This window comes from Sceloporus occidentalis, unplaced genomic scaffold (genome assembly GCF_023333645.1).
Source record: "Sceloporus occidentalis isolate IW3139 unplaced genomic scaffold, rSceOcc1.0.p SCAF_5, whole genome shotgun sequence".
Classification (NCBI taxonomy): Eukaryota; Metazoa; Chordata; class Lepidosauria; order Squamata; family Phrynosomatidae; genus Sceloporus; species Sceloporus occidentalis.
Window position 1 is genome coordinate 6136059 of NW_028316985.1, and position 19015 is coordinate 6155073.

Consider the following 19015-nt stretch of genomic DNA (forward strand, 5'->3'; position numbering starts at 1 on the left):
CAGCCTCAGGGGAAAGCAATGGCAAACTTCCTCTGAACAGGTCATGCCAAGAAAACCCCATGATAGAAACACCTTGAAGGCTCAATAAGATAGTTATACCCTGATTCTGGTGTTGAGGGTGACAGACATCATCCAGACTCCTCACACCAGATCCAGGATTTGGGCCACGCAACCCTACCCAGCACGGAGAGGACTATCTTGCATCTGCCTGCTTTACCTGTGTTTATAAAAAATGAGAATCCTCCCAGGAATATAAAGTTGTCAATCCTAATCTGCGATAAACCTCATCCAATAAAGAGGATTTGTATCCAAACTTGGGGAAATGAAGCATTTTAAAGCCCCCAAGTTTGCTCACCAATTCTGCTTTCTCCCACATTTGAGGGGTTTGAGGATACTTTTACACAAATGTTTTTCTTTTCCATTCCAAAGATGAAGAAATGTCTACAATTGGGAACATTCTTGCGAAATGTTCTGAAATGAAAATGTCCTGAAAATAAACCGAAATGAAATCCTCTGCTACTGGCTTTGCCAATGTAGGCAGCTAAGGATAGCTGCTGAAACATGAATATCTTTGCTTCTCTTCTAGAATTGTGTGTGAGATGAGAGAGGCCAAACTTAGCCAACATGCTGGAAATGTGGACATCTGTGTGGCTGAATGTAAGCCGGAGTTCATGGCCAAATCCTCCCAGTTCTACTACTTTACGGTAAGTTGGTGAGCTTTGCCTGAGAATTAGCTGGCAATTTGCTTCTGGTCTGAATTCAAGGTTTTTATGATGTCATTCAAAACCCTAAGTGCGTTGAGATATTTGGGATCTTGGGATCATCTGTATCCCACCAGTGGGGGAAATACTTTGAGAGACGATATGGAAGAGGGTCTTCTCTTTTGTGGCATCTTGATTTTGAAATACTTGCCTTTGGAAACCTGACTGGCAATGAAGTTGCTGCCATTCCAGTACCCAATAAAAATATGGCTCTTTCTGAAAACTTTTGGGGCCTGATTTATTCCAAAACGTCAGTGTATGTGGTTTTAAACTGTTTTTAATCATTTAAAAAATCTGGTTTGACCCATAGACTTTTAAATACACGCCTAGGAGTTTATCACACGGGAGGAAATCCCGTGCAAAAACAGGGGTTTAAATTGGGGAAAACCCTCAAAAGCTTTCCTATAGCAAGGTTATAAGAAGGAATTGTGATGAGGTCTTGCTTTTGATTGTCACAGCTTTGTTTGCTGGTGGGAAGAAGTGGAAATTTCATTCTCCTGGCCTCCAGTCGCCACCTGAACAGACCTATATCTCTCAGTGCATCTACTTTCTAGTAAATTTAGGTCTGAGAAGGTATTTATACAATTGCTACAGATCTGTTAGGTTACAAATCTGTAATTGCAGTACAGAATGCCTGCCAGTGTTTAGATATTGGTCAAAAACACCCAAGTGTTACAGCAACAAATATAGCAAACACCCGATACATATGCCCCATCCAGAGGCACCCTGAGTCACCTTAAGCACATACTTCCACTGTTTTTTGGAGCCATTAGCTTTATTTTTTTTCTTGCAAAGTGAGAGAAATGTGCAAATGGTTTTCATAGCTGAATCCAACTCCTACCTCTCTCCCCCTCCAATTTAAATATGCCGTTTAAAATTTGTGAAGGCAGCTGTGAATCATTAATTCATGGTTGCAACTTATCACACTAGCTTGCAAATGTGGCGATAATAGTTATAGCTGTTATTATTATCATAGCATCTCTAAAAATTTCAAGCTGCTCTCATGAGACTGGAAATGGGGAGAAATGTTATTTTTATTATCATTGTTAGGTGATATTGTCAGAAATATCATTTTTATTATCATTATCATTTTATTGTCTTCCTTTCAAAGTATTTTTAACCTGCTCCTGAACCGAAAAAGAGGCTCCTAGAGTAGTTTATCAAAACCACTACCTGCATACTAAATTTCTAATCTGAAAGACACAACACAAGAGGAAAAAGAATGAGAAAGAGGAGGAAAAATAGTCAGACATTGGTTCTTAGCTTCCAGGGACAGCACACAGTAATTCAGCAGGTTATGTAGCTGGAGCTGTTGGTAGTCAAAGCACATTGGACTGCAGCTGTAGCTAACTTCATTTCTTGCTTGGCTTATTATTTTTAATTTCCTCTGTCTGAGACAGATTTGGGCAACTATAGCAGGTCCAGAGGCCAACATTATGCCCTGAAACCCTCCAGTGGCTATCACACTGCCAAAGATGTCAACAAACATTCCCTTAAAATGGAAGTGATTCGAAGTTTTCCACTGGTTTGGGGGAAAACAACATTTTAAAAATGTTAAATAGGTGTACCTGCAGCCTCACCTAAAGTGAATTGCTGCGGGAGCTTGTTACCTTTTTTGTTACTAGAACTCTCAGTGTGTCCCTACCCAATGTGAAATTCTGAGAATCCAAAACAAATCCCAAACCACTCCTGGCTGGTATTCTAATTCAGCATAGTTAAATATTTGTTGTTGTGGCGTGCCTTAAAATATAGTTAACTAGCCTCACCCAACTTCCTCCTCCTCCTCCCAAAGGAAAATGCATTCACCTATGTTCTTATTGCCGGCAGAATGGACTTCTCCCTGTTGGTGGGGAGTTCCAATCATGACAATTGTGGCACAGTTGTGACTAAATAGTGATTGTAAATATGACATAGTTAAGGATGAGTAAGAATATGGCCAATGGCAAACCCCCCTCTGAAGGAACTTGCCAAGAAAACCTCATGATAGGGTTGCCTTAGGGTCACCATAAGGTGGAGACAACTTAAAGGCACACAACAGCAACATCAACGGAATCTAAGTAACTTTCCCATGCTCACAATAGCTACTTAGTTCTGAATGTGACTTTATTGTTTCAGTTGTAACTCCCCTCCCCAAGCTACTTTTTCAGGCATCATCTGCAGGCAAAAAAGTAGGACCATTTTGCTAGTGATCAGAGCTCAGATAAATGATGTTTCCATCAGGTTTGAGGGTGATGGGCCAGGAGAGGTTTATTAGTTAAGTATTCTTAACTAAGGGGCTGATGTAGAGTACTGGGTATCATTTCCATGTCCAGAGGAGGACAACCAAAATGGTAAAAGGTCTGGAAAGCATGCCCTATGAGGAGCAGCTTAGGGAGCTGGGCATGTTTAGCTTGGAGAAGAGGAGGTTAAAGGTTGATATGATAGTCATGTTTAAATATTTGAAGGTATATCATATTAAAGATGGAGCAAGCTTCTTCTCTGCTGCTCCAGAGCAGTGAATTCAAACTATAGGAAAAGAGATACCACCTCAATATTAGGAAGAACTTCCAGACGGTAAGAGCTATTTGACAGTGGAAGGCACTGCCTCAGAGAGTGGTGGGGTCTCCTTCTTTGGCGGTTTTCAAACAGAGGCTGGATGGTGATCAGTCGAGGTTGCTTTGATTGTGTCTTCTTGCATAGTAGAATGAGGCTGAACTGGATAGCTCTTGTGGTTTCTTTCAATTCTATGATTCTTTGCCCTCCCAAACTGTATCACTCCTGTGAAGTTGAAGGCTTACATGACCAGCATCCATAGTTTTTTGTGGCCATGTTCTAGAAGAGTTTCTTCCTGCCATTTCGCCAGCATCTGTGGCTGGCATCTTCAGATGCCAGCCACAGATGCTGGTGAAACGTCAGGAAGAAACTCTTCTAGAACATGGCCACATAGCCTGAAAAGCCCACAAAAAACTATGTATCACTCCTGTTGGTTGAACACCAAAGAGTGCTATAGGGGAAGCTCCTCTTGTTTCACCTCTACCATCAAATGTCAGGAGCCCTACTTGTCCCACTGCGATGACATCAAATGTGGGGTTCTCTACTTGTCCCACCACTATGGCACCAAGCTTATCACCACCTTTGAATCACTGCTGCCACCACATACACTATTGTAGTACTGCCCTAGTGTTCCCCGAGGCGTATGTGTATATTACAATAATAATGTATTAAACGTTGATGAAAGCTGACAAGTGGTTGGGGAAAAAGTGATGGAAAATGTGGAGATGGAGAAACTGCCACATCTGATAAGAGACAAATCCATGAATGGTTTTTTTAAAGAATGGAAATTATTCATGGAATACATATGTCAGAGAGCGTGGGATATTATTATTATTATTATTATTATTATTATTATTATTATTATTATTATTGTCTCTGCACAAAAAAGGCTGATTCCTACACAGAAAATGCTGTTTTCTGTGCAAAACACAGAAGGAACAACAGGGAGAAACTAACAATGCAATGAACTATATCACAACAATGTCCCAAAGGAATTAAACCACAACTCTTAACATATTTACAATGATCACATATTTATATGTAGTAACCACATTTCAGTAATACTACAAAATACAGAATACATATTCCACACATTGTGGGATGTGTGATTTGTGTTTTCTGTAGAAAACAACGACATCCAAATGTTGAGCAGAATAAATCCCAAATGACAAATAGGCTTAGAAAATTATGTGGTTTCTGAGGACTTTCTCATGGGACTTTTTCACATGGAGAAAATTGGAAGGTTAACCCAGGGTCAATCCGGAGTTACCCATGGTATTTCACATAATTTTGCAAAAGAATATCAAACAACACCGAATGCAATTGGAAGGCAATCCAAATACAATCCTGGGTCATCTCAGAAATAGCTGCATTTGGAAAACTATCAAATTTATAAATCCTTTTCTGCAGTGAATTCAAAGTCAATTCGAATTTGTGTTAGTATGAAATGCATCTCTACTTCGGCCATGGGATTCCTCCCATTAGAAACAGACTACAATTCCCATGATATTTTGTTGTTGTGATTTTCTTTCCTGTACTCTCTGTCTGCTGAAAGCAAAGCAGCTGTTTCGGAGGAAAGATCAAAGGGGGGGAGTAAAGGCAAACCCCCTGAAGAAAACCACATGGTAAGGTCTGGCATAAGTCTGAAACAACTTGAAGGCACACAGCAACAATATAAAAACTCAGTATAATGCTCTGACAGGAAATGCTTCCAAACAAGAGGAGGAAGAAGGGAGGAGGTGGTTGGTCTTTTTGGCTGGCTTCCAGATGCAATCCTGCCTCCCTGCGCAGATGCAAATATGCTAATTCACAAGAAGAAGCCAATGGGTACATACTCATGCGGTGAATGCGTTCATATTCGTACTGCTTTCTTTTTGGGATGGACACTGTGTTCTCTTTGCGAATTGGCCCCGCTTTCTTCTTCTTTTGGGATGGTGATACATTCCTTCCGTGTGAAAAAGTCCACAGTGAGATTAAATTGCTAAAATTACTCTTCTTTTAATTCCCCTTGGAGAAGAAATATCAGAAAAACTTATATCTCTATTTCCAGCGAAATTTAATCCTTACGCTAGGACCCCAGTCGTGAAGTTATGCTTCTATGCTAATTGATCTAACAAACAAGAATTGTCACTTCTCCTGGTAATATGACCCCACTAGTATTTGTGTTGGTGTGTGCCTTCAAGTCATTTCCAACTTATGGTGATTTATGGTGCCCCTGTTGTGGGATTTTCTTGATAATTTGTTTAGAAAGGGTTTCCCTTTGTCTCCTTCTGAGAATGAGAGTCTGTCTGAGTGATCTTAGGCTTGCCTAAGGTCACCTAGAGAGTAGGCCAAGCAGTGATTCGAACCGTGATCTTCAGAGTTGTAGTCCAACACTCAAACCACTATATCACACTGCTTTTCTCCCTCCAGTATAGAAGGCAAGAAAGGGATTGTTTCTACATTCTCTTACTCCCAAGGAGTGGGGATCTGGAAACTACTTTGATGCCTTGAGGATGAGCGAAAGAGTGCAAGCATAGGGTGGTTCAAGGAAATAAAGTGAATAATCTCCCGCGTTCAGCAAAACATCCCGTCTATTGTACCTGCTCATTCATTGGAGAGTTTAAACCTTTAATACAATCATTCTTAAAAGTGGAAGGGAAGATGGGGAGAAGCCAGGCAGCAGGGGGTTGTTGATGGGGAGGGAGGGAAGGGAACCCTTCATTTAAATGCAGATGGTGGCTTTTCACTTGGGACCAAATGGAAAGTTTTTCTATTAAAATGCTAATGAAAGAAGAAACTGCAACTCTTAAGATTTCTCCCTGAAAGGGAGACAATCCCTCATCAGGCTTTGGTATCAGATAGGCCCTCCTAAATATGATGGTTTTTCTCTTGATTTCTTTCAAGACAGTGAAGAAAGGTGGTTGCGGTGGGGAGACTGACTGAGTATTTATTTCTATTTATTTATAATAGATTTTCTGTCTAGCTCTTCTCTGTCCTCTCAATATGTCTACAAGACACAGCATAGTTTCTTAGTTAAAGAAAATGAGAAAATTTTTTTGTATTTATGAGTGGGTATGCAGTCAGGACTAAATTGGGACTAGGCTAAATCATGCTTCGGTTCATACAGACATTGCATAGGGATGGGAATATCTATAACACTTTTAATGTCAGAAAATGAACCTCAAATATGTACAGCTGCAAGAAACATCCACCAGTAGAATCATAGAATCATAGAATCATAGAGTTGGAAGAGACCACTAGGGCCATCCAGTCCAACCCCCTGCCATGCAGGAAATCCAAATCAAAGCATCCCTGACAGATGGCCATCCAGCCTCCGTTTGAAGACCTCCAAGGAAGGAGACTCTATCACCTTCCGAGGAAGTGCATTCCACTGTCGAACAGCCCTTACTGTCAGGAAGTTCCTCCTAATGTTCAGGTGGAATCTCTTTTCCTGTAGCTTGCATCCATTGTTCCGGGTCCTGTTCTCTGGAGCAGCAGAAAACAAGCTTGCTCCCTCCTCAATATGACATCCTTTCAAATATTTAAACAGGGCTATCATATCACCTCTTAACCTTCTTTTCTCCAGGCTAAACATCCCCAGCTCCCTAAGTCGTTCCTCATACGGCATGGTTTCCAGACCCTTCACCATTTTTGTCGCCCTCCTTTGGACACGCTCCAGTTTCTCAATGTCCTTTCTGAATTGTGGCGCCCAGAACTGGACACAATATTCTAGGTGGGGCCTGACCAAAGCAGAATACAGTGGCACTATTACTTCTCTTGATCTAGACACTATACTTCTGTTGATGCAGCCTAAAATAGCATTGGCCTTTTTAGCTGCCGCATCACACTGTTCACTCATGTTCAACTTGTGGTCTACTTGGACTCCTAGATCCCTTTCACACGTAGTTTCATTCAGCCAGGTGTCACCCATCCTATATCTGTGCATTTTATTTTTCCGCCCTTACATTTCTCTGTGTTGAATTTCATTTTGTTAGCTTTGGCCCAGCTTTCTAGTCTATTCAGGTCATTTTGAATCTTGATCCTGTCCTCTGGGGTATTAGCTATTCCCCCTAAATTGGTGTCATCTGCAAATTTGATAAGTATGCTCCCAATTCTGTCATCCAGATCATTGATAAAGATGTTGCATAGCACTGGGCCCAGGACAGAGCCCTGTGGGACCCCACTGGTCACTTCTCTCCAGGATGAAAAGGAGCCATTGTTGAGCACCCTTTGGGTTCGGCCGGTCAACCAATTACAGATCCATTTAACAGTTCCTTTGTCTAGCCCACATTTTACAAGCTTGTTTGCAAGAATGTCATGGGAAACCTTGTCAAAGGCCTTACTGAAATCAAGATATACTATATCCACAGCATTCCCTTCATCTACCAAGCTAGTAATTTTATCAAAGAAAGAGATTAGATTTGTCTGGCATGACTTGTTTCTCTGAAACCCATGTTGACTTTTTGAGATTATGGCATTGCCTTCTAGATGTTCACAGACTCTCTGTTTAATGATCTGCTCCAGAATCTTTCCTAGAACTGATGTCAGACTAACTGGACGATAATTGTTGGGATCCTCTTTTTTCCCCTTTTTGAAGATGGGGACAACGTTTGCCCTCCTCCAGTCTGCTGGGATCTCTCCTGTTCTCCAGGAGTTTTCAAATATGATTGCCAATGGCTCCGATATTACATTTGCCAGTTCTTTTAATACCCTTGGATGGAGTTCATCTGGTCCCGGAGACTTAAATTCATTTAGATTAACAAGGTGTTCCTCTACTATCTTTTTACTTATTGTGTGCTGAAATTCCCCTATTCTGTCCTCTGCTCCATTATCCTCAGGTTGAGCACCCTTCGCCTTTTCTGAGAAGACTGAGGCAAAGAAGGTGTTGAGTAATTCTGCCTTTTCTCTCTCTCCTGTTAGCATTTTGCCATCTTCTCCACGCAGTGGACCTACCGTTTCCTTCTTCTTCCTCTTGCTGCGGACATATCCAAAAAAGCCCTTTTTATTGTTCTTAACCTCTCTAGCAAGCCTGAGTTCATTCTGCGCTTTAGCTTTTCTGACTTTACCCCTACAAATGCCTGCTATTTCTTTGAATTCCTTTTTTGTGATTTCCCCCTTTTTCCATTTGTTATACATGTTCCGTTTCAAACTTAGCTCGGTTGAAAGTTCCTTAGTCATCCATCCTGGTTTCTTGAGACACCTCCCGTTTTTCTTTCTCACTGCAACTGTTTGAAATTGTGCCTTCAGTATCTCCCTTTTGAGAAAGTCCCATCCGTCCTGAACTCCTTTATCTTTTAGTATTTCTGACCATGGAATCGCCCTCAATACTTCTCTAAGTTTACTGAAATCCGCTCTCCTAAAGTCTAGGATGCGTGTCTGACTCTGCCTGGCTTCTCCTTTCCACTGTATTACAAACTCCAGGAGAACATGGTCACTTCCACCGAAGGATCCCACCACTTGCACCCCATTAACCAAGTCATCCTTGTTGGTTAGGATCAGATCTAAAATAGCTGGTCCCCTTGTTGCCTCTTCCACCTTTTGGACCATGAAATTGTCTTCCAGGCAAGTGAGGAATTTGCTAGACCTTGAGGATTTGGCTGAGTTTGACTTCCAGCAAATATCAGGATAGTTGAAGTCGCCCATCACTACAACATCTCTCTTTTCTGACTGTGTGGTCATCTGTTCTAGAAAGATATCATCCAATTCCTCAGTCTGACTTGGGGGTCTGTAGTAGACTCCCACCGTAACACCCTTGTTGTTTCCCTCCCCTTTGATTCTTATCCAGATGCTCTCCACCTGGCTTCCATGATTGATGCCCAGGATCTCTTCACTGGTGTAAATATCTCTGACATATAGTGCTATTCCTCCTCCTTTCCTGTTTGGCCTATTTCTCTTAATAAGGTTATACCCCTCTATTTCCACATTCCAATCATGCGACTCATCCCACCAGGTTTCAGTGATGCCTATTATATCATATTTGCTTTGTTGTACTAGGAGTTTGAGTTCATCTTGCTTATTTCCCATGCTCTGTGCATTAGTGTAGAGACATCGCAGACCATGGTTCCCTTTTACTTGCTGCCTGTGCATGTTTTTTTTGCCTCCCACTGTTGGGTCCTTGCACTGTTTGCCTTGTTTCCTCTATGTCAGTTTGACTATTTTCGCCTTCCTTAATATTGTCTCCCTTCCCCTCGGAACTCAGTAAGGTAACAGACTCCTCAAAGCTCATGGTGACTTTCAACAGATAAGTAAAAGCATGGGCAACCTGTAGCAGAAGAAATTTGCTGCCTATTGCAATGGCAAAGAGGACAGCTCTTTAAAGGAATGATGAAAGGTCAGTCAGAGCAGAGCATCTTGTGAAATCGTACACAAAGCCTGCATCTGCACTGCAGAAGCAATCCAGTTTGACATCCCTTTAACTGCCATGCCCCCATCCTATAGAATCCTGGGATTTGTAGTTTGCTGTGGCCCCAGAGCTCTCTGAGAGCAAAGGCTAAGCAGCCCACAAAACTACAGACTCCAGAATTCTACAGCATTCAGCCATGGCAGTTAAAGTGGTGTCAAAGTGCATGAATTCTGCAGTATAGATGCAGCCCTTGAGTCCATCTGAAGATGGAGGACAATCAAGGTAATTGAGGAAGGTTCTCCTTATTGAGGTTTCTGGACACATGTTTCTCTCTTGAGTCTTTAAATATTCGTTCCATCCTTAGTCCTTAGTGTCCTTGTGCTACAACTAAAACATCTTTTTGAAAAAAGGTACTTAGTTGGCATAAGCCTCCGTTCGGCCATCATGATAACCAAGAGCACTCCAGCTCAAGGCATTATATATTGGGAATGGAAAGAAATCTCACTAAATTACTCATTCTGAATGAGAAAGGCCGTCTTGACATGCCAAGACAGCCTGTCCAGCGTATGTTAACCTTTTGGGATTTCTTCCTTCCTTCATCAGAATCACCCTTTGCTCCCCATCAAGGTTTGCACAGTTTTTCCAAAATGACTCTATACATAACCAGTGCCTTCCCTCTTTGGGAAGCAAAATGCACAGAAACACACAGACACACATATCAGGCACAGAAGGACTGGCTGAGTGATCAAAAAGAGGCAAACAAGCCATCTGATGTCTGATTTGTAAAATATACATGGTACAAGATAGCAGCTATTGTAGTTTAACTACACAATTTGTGCAATTTATGCAATTCCCTCTCCACAAAAAAAAAATGTTGCAAATGTGAAAACCCTCTGGAGATCAGCACAGAATATTGCGCTGTCATGAAGGTGAGGAGAAAAATGGGACACCATTTTATTGCTCTCCCATTGAGAATGAGCTAAACAAAGTTTTCTAGCTTAACACAGTTTCCAGGGCTGGTCTAGCTCTCATACTGAAACCATACTTTTCTAGCAAAATAGACAGACAGACACACATTGTACTTGAAACTTTGGGATTCCCTCATGCCTCCTACAACCATCTTAGGCGTGAACAGTCTGGTGGTTGCATTAGATATCCACAGTCACAGAAAGAGCTTATTTTTAGGATTAGGAATTAGCTTGTAACATCCCTTCAAAGAACAGATGTGTCTTCATATCTGTGGTTCTAAGCGAAGGGTGGACATCTGTGGTGGGTACAAAAAACTATTTTATCCCCTTTAGACCTTCTGGGAGCCACATGGACTGCCAAAGAGGTAAAAAAGAAAAAAGAAAGAATAGCTGGAAGTCCACTTCCGAGTTTGAAAACTGGTTATTTTTATAATTTTAAACCGCACGAGGCAGAGCAAACCCAGCCTGAATTCTTTGAATAAGCCAAAATTGCTAACCTGAGGATTTCGTACTTTGGGGATATAATGAGATGACCATGAAATGCAAAAGGGAATAATGTTTGGCAAAGTGAGTCTGCAAGACCTGTTAATGACTGGGCTGTTGAAAGTCTCTCATTCGTAACATCATTGTAAGTTGAAGCTGATTTGATGGCAGATAAGAACAACATACAACAGCATACAGCTCTCTAGATGCTATTGGTTAACTCCCATCTATCCTAGCCATCATAGCTGGCAATGAGGGAGTTGCAGTCCAACATCTGTAGCACCACCTGGTTACCATTCTTGTTTTATGCCAAGCCTGTTGTGCCTCAAATGTGTTCTGGAAATATTCCACAAGAGTAATTCTAGAAGTAACAAACAATCCAACTCATGTCCTCACTATCATTGCATCCAGTTCCTGTGGTCTTTCCTGACCTTTTGCAGTTCTTTCAGGCCCTTCCTCTAATTCCATTAAAGCTGTGGCCTTTTCCCTTTTGTCTTTCAGGTTCTAACCCTTTTTGATCTAAGTCCAGATCAAGGACCTATGTCAGGAGGCACACAAGTCACAATCCGGGGCAAAAACCTAAATGCCGGCAGCAACGTCTCGGTGATGTTTGGACAGCAACCCTGTGTTTTTCACTGGTACATCCTCATGATGTCAGATTCCAAGGGGGCAGGGGATGTCATTGCATATTTCAATTTTAAAAACTATGGATTTATGGAAATAGTGGCCATAGCCATTCTTTAGGCTGGGCATCTTAAGACATGATCCCTGAGTTCATACAGTTTTGTCATCTCCAGCATCTTCTTAGGCTAAAGGTGAAAGTGGCATGCAGCCAATCTGTGAACAAAACAATAGTGTGCCAACAGAATTCCAGCCAATGCTTCAGCACTTCAGCAGAAACTAAGAAGTTTCTCACATGGGACAAATCCCATGCAGAATTAAACTGAAAACAACCCACATTTGCAGGTTGTTTTTCAGATGACATTCAGGATTAACCCGAACAGAAGGTTGAAAACCCCCCCGCATTTGCAGGATTTTTTCAGACAACGTTTGCATTAAAGAGAAATAATGCGAAAATAACTCAAACGCAAAGTCATCAAAACCATCTCCTTTTTACTTTTGGTAAATTCCAAAAGTACAAAGGAGCTTTCCATTCGGATTATTTTTGCATTACTTCTCTTTCACACCAATGCATCTGACATATAACACCCGGATTTTAAAATCCCATTTCTGCACAGGATTTTACCAATTCACCCACTGTGTGATAAACTCCTAAGTCCCTTAATGTTGATATAATTGTATCACTTGGCTCATTCCCAATAACTGTGCATTAAGATGCAAAGGGATCTTGTAGCACCTTTGAGGCTAACTGGATGAAATATGTTGTAGCCTTCTTCTGGGTGAGGTGATGAGGTGACAAAGGCAGGAGGAGTCTTTCTCCCCTCAATGACCATTGTTAAATCTGAACTTGTCACCTCAACACCATACCCATATATTTTTCATTTCTATGGTATTTCATACAGCCTGATTATAAAGATCAATTCTGGGCACCAGTTCACTCCATGCATCTGAGAAAGTAGACCAAGTCCACGAAAGCTTATGCTACAGTTTCTTTCACACAGTTATTCTCAATGGTGCTGCAAGATCCCTTTGCATACTGATATTCAAGATTAACACATCTATGTCTCTGAATTCTGCACATTCAGATGTTTAACATGACATTTTGAATGTTGGGATAAGGACTTCTACATGTAAATTTTAAAATTCTACCAGGCCCACTTTAGTTGTTTCCATAGCTTGAAACACCAACTAAAAATGTAGCAGAAGACTTTGGGTGTATCCGTAGTGCAAAATTATAGCACTTTGATTCCACTGTAACTGCTATGGCTCAATCCGATGGAATCCTACAATTTGCAGTTTGTTGCAGTACTTGCATTCTCTAATGCACTCCTCTGAACTACAGCACTAGAATTCACTAGTAGAGAGAATTCTAAGCACCTCACCAACTACAAACCCCAGGATTCCCTAGGATGGAACTGTGGTAGTTAAAGTGGTATCAAAGTTCTATAAGTGCATAATGTGGATGTAACCATTGTCTCAGCCTGTCAACCTTGACTCATTTAATCTCACTTCATTTCCCTGCCAGGAGAAATGCTGACTCCATAGTCTGCAATACCACAGCTTTCACCAATGGGCTGGAGAAGAATGTGGTGGATGTGTCTGTGAAAGTGGATAAAGCTACCTTACAAATGGAACTGGAGAAGCCTAAATCGCACAAGGAACTGAAGTTTAAGTATGTGGAGGATCCGACGATTTTGAGGATTGATCCAGAATGGAGCATTGTGAGGTAATGATATTATTAGGAAGGGTATATTTCTCATGGACTAGAGATGGAGAATGTTTGTCATTTTTTACAGGTTGATCTAGAACCTTGGTGGATGTATATTAGGGTAATGCCAGTTTTGTTGATTAATGCTTTATTCTCTGTGGTCACGAAAAGCAAGATCAGCATTCTTACAGACCTCTTGGGCAGGATCACAGCTATCATTGCCTGGCAGGAGCATTGCCACCAACCAATAGTGATCTCCTCCTTTGACCTGTCTTTTCTACAGTTCCTGGGGTTTGTAAGGACAGTTGGAATGGCCTAGGAACACCTTCACAATCCATTGGTGAAATGAAATGAAATGAAATTTTATTTATATACCGCCATTCCTATGATCACGGCGGTTTACAGCAAAATAAAATACAATACAATACAGATTACAAGCAGCATAAAAACCATATACTACAATACAACAATAAATCCATCCTATTCAATCAAATAATAAAACAATCTAAAAATACATTAAATAGTATACAGCAGCGAGAAAAAGACAGGACATGTCCCAACCAACCCCTAATAAAAAAGTAACTAAGCCCCTCTCTATCTCCCTCCCTGTAGAGAGTCCCCAACAGCGGGACCAGACAACAGTCCTTGGCACTCCGCCCTGGTGGTATAGGCGGTGGACAGAGTCCCCTGGGCCGCTCCTGCCCAGATGGAAAAAGGGCGACGGCGGCGTCCTCTTCGGGGGGAGCCGGCGGGCCGGCTTTTGTAAGGGCCGCTCCCACCGGCCCCACCCCCTGGAAAAACGCCGCAGCGGCGGACAAAGTCCTCTGGGCCGCCCAGCCTGGATGGAAAGGGGCGGCGGCGGCGTCCTCTTCAGGGGGAGCCGGCGGGCCGGCTTTTGTAGGGGCCGCTCCCACCGGCCCCGGCCCCCGGAAAAACGCCACGGCGGCGGCGGACAAAGTCCTCTGGGCCGCCCAGCCCGGATTGGTGGCAGAGGGATGGAGCTATGCCCCTGAGCACCACCCCCCGCTGCCATTGCACACCTGGGCAAGGAACATTGTGCAAGTTGGTACAAGGTACCTCCTTCTACAGTGTCTCCCAAAATACATACATAGGTATAACCTGAGGTGGTTGCTAATGCTGTTGTTGTGTACCTTGAAGTAGTTTCCAACTTATGGCAACCATAAGGTGACCCTTTCATGGGATTTTCTTGGCAAGATTTGTTCAGAGGAGGGTTGTCTTTGCCTTCCTCTGAGGTTGAGAGGGTGTAACTTGCCCAAGGTTTCCATGGCTGAACTGGGAGTCAAACTTTGGTCTCCTGAGCTGTAGTCCAGCACTAAAACTACAACACCACACATGGGTTACAACTGTATATGTCACCAAAGGGATTCCAGCCTATTTTTATATCCTTGTATGTTTTTCCTGAGAGCCAGTGTGGCATAGTGGCTTGAGTGTTGGATTAAAACTCTGGAGATCAGGGTTCAAATCCTGACTATCCATGTAAACCCACCGGGTCATCTTGGGCAAGTCACAGTCTCTCAGTCTCAAAAGGAGGGAAAGTGAAACCCCCTCTGAACAAATCTGGCCAAGAAATCCTGATGATAAGTTCACGTTAGGGTTGCCATAAGTCAAAAATGGCTTAACAACAACAACAACATCATTTCCCTCGAAGTAATTCACAGCCCTAGCAATGTATTTGTCCTCTTCTTAACAAGTTTGGGTCTGCTCTTCCCAAATTGAGCTTTCTGATTGTCAGGAGGCAAGACTACATTCTGTCTGTCTCGCCGTGCAAAGAATTGGTTTGGCATTTAATTATTTTTTTAAATACTGCAATGCCAAAAGTTATATATTGGCTGTTGATGCAGAGAGATGATGGGTCCAATTGACACTCAGATACCAGGCAGTGTTTACAATCCCTTGAGTGTAGAAAAAGCTGCAGGATATGTAAATTGTGCCAAGCCTGGCCCAGTGAAGAGAGAAATTGGTCATCAGATGTTCATGTATCTCTTTTAAGAGACTTTTAAAATGAGAAGTACAGCTCTTCTCTCCCCTTCTTTCCTCATTGGCTCAGAGCTGCACTGTGAAACTTAAATAATTAGAAGGCCTGGAGGGCTAAAACAGGGCTTGCCAATTCTCCCATTGCTGCCCTCCACTCCTCCAATCATTTTTCTGGAGGTGCTTTTTGCAAATCAATTAGTCACTTGAATTATTGCCAAGAATTTAAAAAAGATTAATTAAACAACAGTACATTTGGGATCAGAAGATGAAAAGACTGGACTTCCCATTTCAGAGGGTGAGGAAGGAAAAGGAAACAACTTCATTTACTCCACCATCTCTACAGGTTGTAGTCCACTCTTGGGCGCTGCCTCTACCTACTTTTGGTGAATATGCACATAGGTTACACATACACAAAGAATTCATGTATACTCATGGTGACAGCATTTTTGTCTCGTGGCAACTGATAGATTTTGCATTGATCTCCAGTCTCCTGAAAGTTTTAACCCTTGATGCCATGTAATTGTGGAGGAAAAATGCATGCTTTTGAGGATGCCTTCCAGTTTATGCTGTTTTCAATGTGAAACCCATAGTATAGTGCAGCTGTGAGTGTCACATGGTTGTGCAAAACATACCACATGCGTCTTATGTATATGCCAGTGATGTAGATACAAGTTGATCATCTTGAACCTAAGTCGAACTCAAATTGCTTCAAAGATGTGACTTGGACTCGACTTGCAATAAATGACTTGACTTGACTCATGGCTTGTATATTGTTAGTGGCAGACTTACTGGCATCATTCATTTCAAGCATCAGGCAAGGCCTGTCCCGAAGACTAAGGGGTGCGTTTCTCAGAGGGGAATAGCAAATGCGTTGGGCTTGAGGTGGAAGGATGCTCCTAAAATATTTGAAAGGTCTTAGAAGCCTCCTCTGATGCACAGAAAGGACAGGCTGCTTAGTAAACATCAAGCCCATTTCTTAATACACTTGATCTTACCCTCTGAAAAATTCACCCTACATTTTTTTTCCTGTTAAAAGTTGGCTCCCAGACTTGAGACTCAACTTAAAAATACCTTGCAAGGATTTGAGACTTGACTTGAGAATTGAAAATAGAGAATTGAGACTTGATTTGAGAACTGGAGTAAACTATTTCAATAGATTACTGGCCTATGCACACATGTGCACCATAGGATTTGAAAATCTATGGAAATAAATTCTTTGCCATAAATCAAATTGATCCACAGATACTGAAAGGCACTTGGGACTACTGAACTGATACACACTGAACACTAAATCCAGGAGCTTATACAAACTATGGGGAGGAGGGATTTCAAGTTCTTTGTACATTTCTCTCCTGACTTTGAGGTTACCATCCTTAATTCTGAGTAAATACCTACAGGATGTTGAAAGAACCCCCACTATCACCACTGATATTGCTTTTCTTTTAACTGTTCATCAGTGGAAATACACCCATTGCAGTATGGGGCACTAACCTGGACCTGATCCAGAATCCTCAGATCCGATCGAAGTACAGTGGGAAAGAACATATCAATGTGAGTATGAGAGATGTGATCTGCCTGAAAAAAGAGAAAGGATGGGTCCAAATTGGCCCAGTGGAGGGCTTTGGTGAAGTGGTGTGATGTATTGTAATGCAGCAGTAGTTTAATTCTATGTTAATACTCACTTTTTGTATGTTTTTAATTGTATTGCTCTTTTAAGATGTGAGCCACTTTGAGTCACAATTTCAGGGGGGAAATGGTGTATAAACATAAATATAACAACAGCAACAACAAAATGTTCATGCCAATATAGCAGGCCCCTTGGTATCCACTGGGGTTTGGTTCCAGCCTCTTCCCACCCCCTCATGGATACCAAATCTGTGGATGCTCAAGTTCCATTATATACAAGGGCATAGTAACATGTGTGTCCCTTACATCAAATGGCAAAATCAAGGTTTACTTTTGGCATTTTAAAAAGTATATATTTTCAAGCCATGGATGCTTTAATCTGTGGATGCAGAATTCATGGGTCCAAAGGATCGACTACTTATAGGAACAACACCCGTGTTCAGTTATTAGTTTACTGATGTGTTGAGGGAGCATAGGGACAAGTATGCATGTCCACTATAAGGAGACAAACGATACCCACAGGTTTTCTTGTTTTTGACAAAACTGGGTTTTTCAGCACTTTGAAACACCTTCATCTGCTGCATGGGATTTATTTTTTCACATTTTTGGGACTTTAAAAAAAGAATCCATTTGTGAAAAAAAAAACTCATTTCTGTTTAGAAAATAGCGCATTTTGCAGAAAAATAATTTTGTGCATAAAACAGTGTATTTTGTGCAAAATGCATTGTTTTCTGCACCAAGCTTTCTTTTTTGTTTGCAAAACGTGTCCACAAATAAGAAATCATATTAATGTGCAAAGCTCTCATAATGCACCCAGCTTTTGAAATTGATTGGTTTGGGGTCAGAGAATGAAATAAATTAGGTATTATTTGTATCCTTTACTCAGCTTGGAACAGTTCCTTTATAAGGGTTCAACTCTGAGTATTCCCCAAGCTCTACAGTTGCTTTTTCAAGCATCCCCCTCTGTCTCCTCTATAATTTCACAAGTCGGAGGCCAGCATTGATTTTAGGTAGCTTGTTTTATACTTGCAGGCTCTAGAACCTTGTTTTTAAGGATTCTAAATCATGTGGGGTGCCTACACAAGTAGACAAGGCTCTGCACTGTGAATATTTGCTTCTAGTTTGTAGAAGGCAATGGAAGAAGTGAGGAGCTCATCCCAACTCTCCTTCATCATGTGAGCAATCTGAATACCCTACATCTGGTTTCTGTCCCCAGCTGCATCTGTACTCCAGAAATAATGCTGGTTAACCGCCATAGCTCCATCCTAGAGAATCCTGGGACTTGGAGTTGATTGTGGCATCAGCACTCTATGGCAGAGAAGGCTCACAACCTTGTAAAACTATAAGTCCCAGTATTCCATAGGATGGGGCTACAGCACTTTAAGTGATGCCAAACTGCATTATTTCTACAATGTAGATGCAACCTTTATGTGACCACAGACACCTGAGAGCTCCAGAGGTCCCATGGTTTGGTTGCTTAGATAGATATTGATGACAGTGCATTATAAGTGGTGATTGATGACCATGCATTACAAGTGGAGACTGGCAAGTGGGGAAAGTTCTAGTGAGACAGTATGGATAGAGCAGAGGCATGGAGGAAATCCTTACATTGGCTAAAGTCACTATTGGTAGCAAATGGGAGAAGGATGCATACAGAGAATGTTTGATTGAGCAGTATTTTACAACAGAGTCATCACATAAGTAAATCACCTTAATTCAGTGGGTCTACTCTAGTTAGGTCAAGTTGACCTTCTACTAAAACTTTAACAATGGGATTTGGGGCATAGTGTTTCTCTCTGTGAGTAAAATACTGCCCAGGAATCCTTGCAGAGTATGTTCCTTCTACCTGGACCTGGACTTGGACTTCATAGTAACAGGCATTTTGCTGGCCTAGTAGAAGACCCCATTACTGCACTCTTGCTTAAACTCAGTAGTTAAGAGGCAGGCCATTACATGCTGATCTTGTAAGCTATTTCATTCTGCAGCAGGAATTGCC

At 41.8% G+C, this 19015-nt stretch overlaps 1 protein-coding gene across 2 annotated transcripts in view; it reads left to right on the top strand.

Annotated features, from left to right (window-relative positions):
* PLXNA4 (plexin A4) overlaps window positions 1-19015 on the top strand; it is a 597539-nt gene that overhangs the window by 500241 nt on the left and 78283 nt on the right. For both annotated transcript variants that reach the window (XM_089527462.1, XM_089527463.1), the window contains exons 14-17: window positions 587-704; window positions 11571-11707; window positions 13216-13416; window positions 16851-16944. In XM_089527462.1, the coding sequence (XP_089383588.1) occupies window positions 587-704; window positions 11571-11707; window positions 13216-13416; window positions 16851-16944 (550 nt within the window). The remainder of the gene's footprint in view (window positions 1-586; window positions 705-11570; window positions 11708-13215; window positions 13417-16850; window positions 16945-19015) is intronic.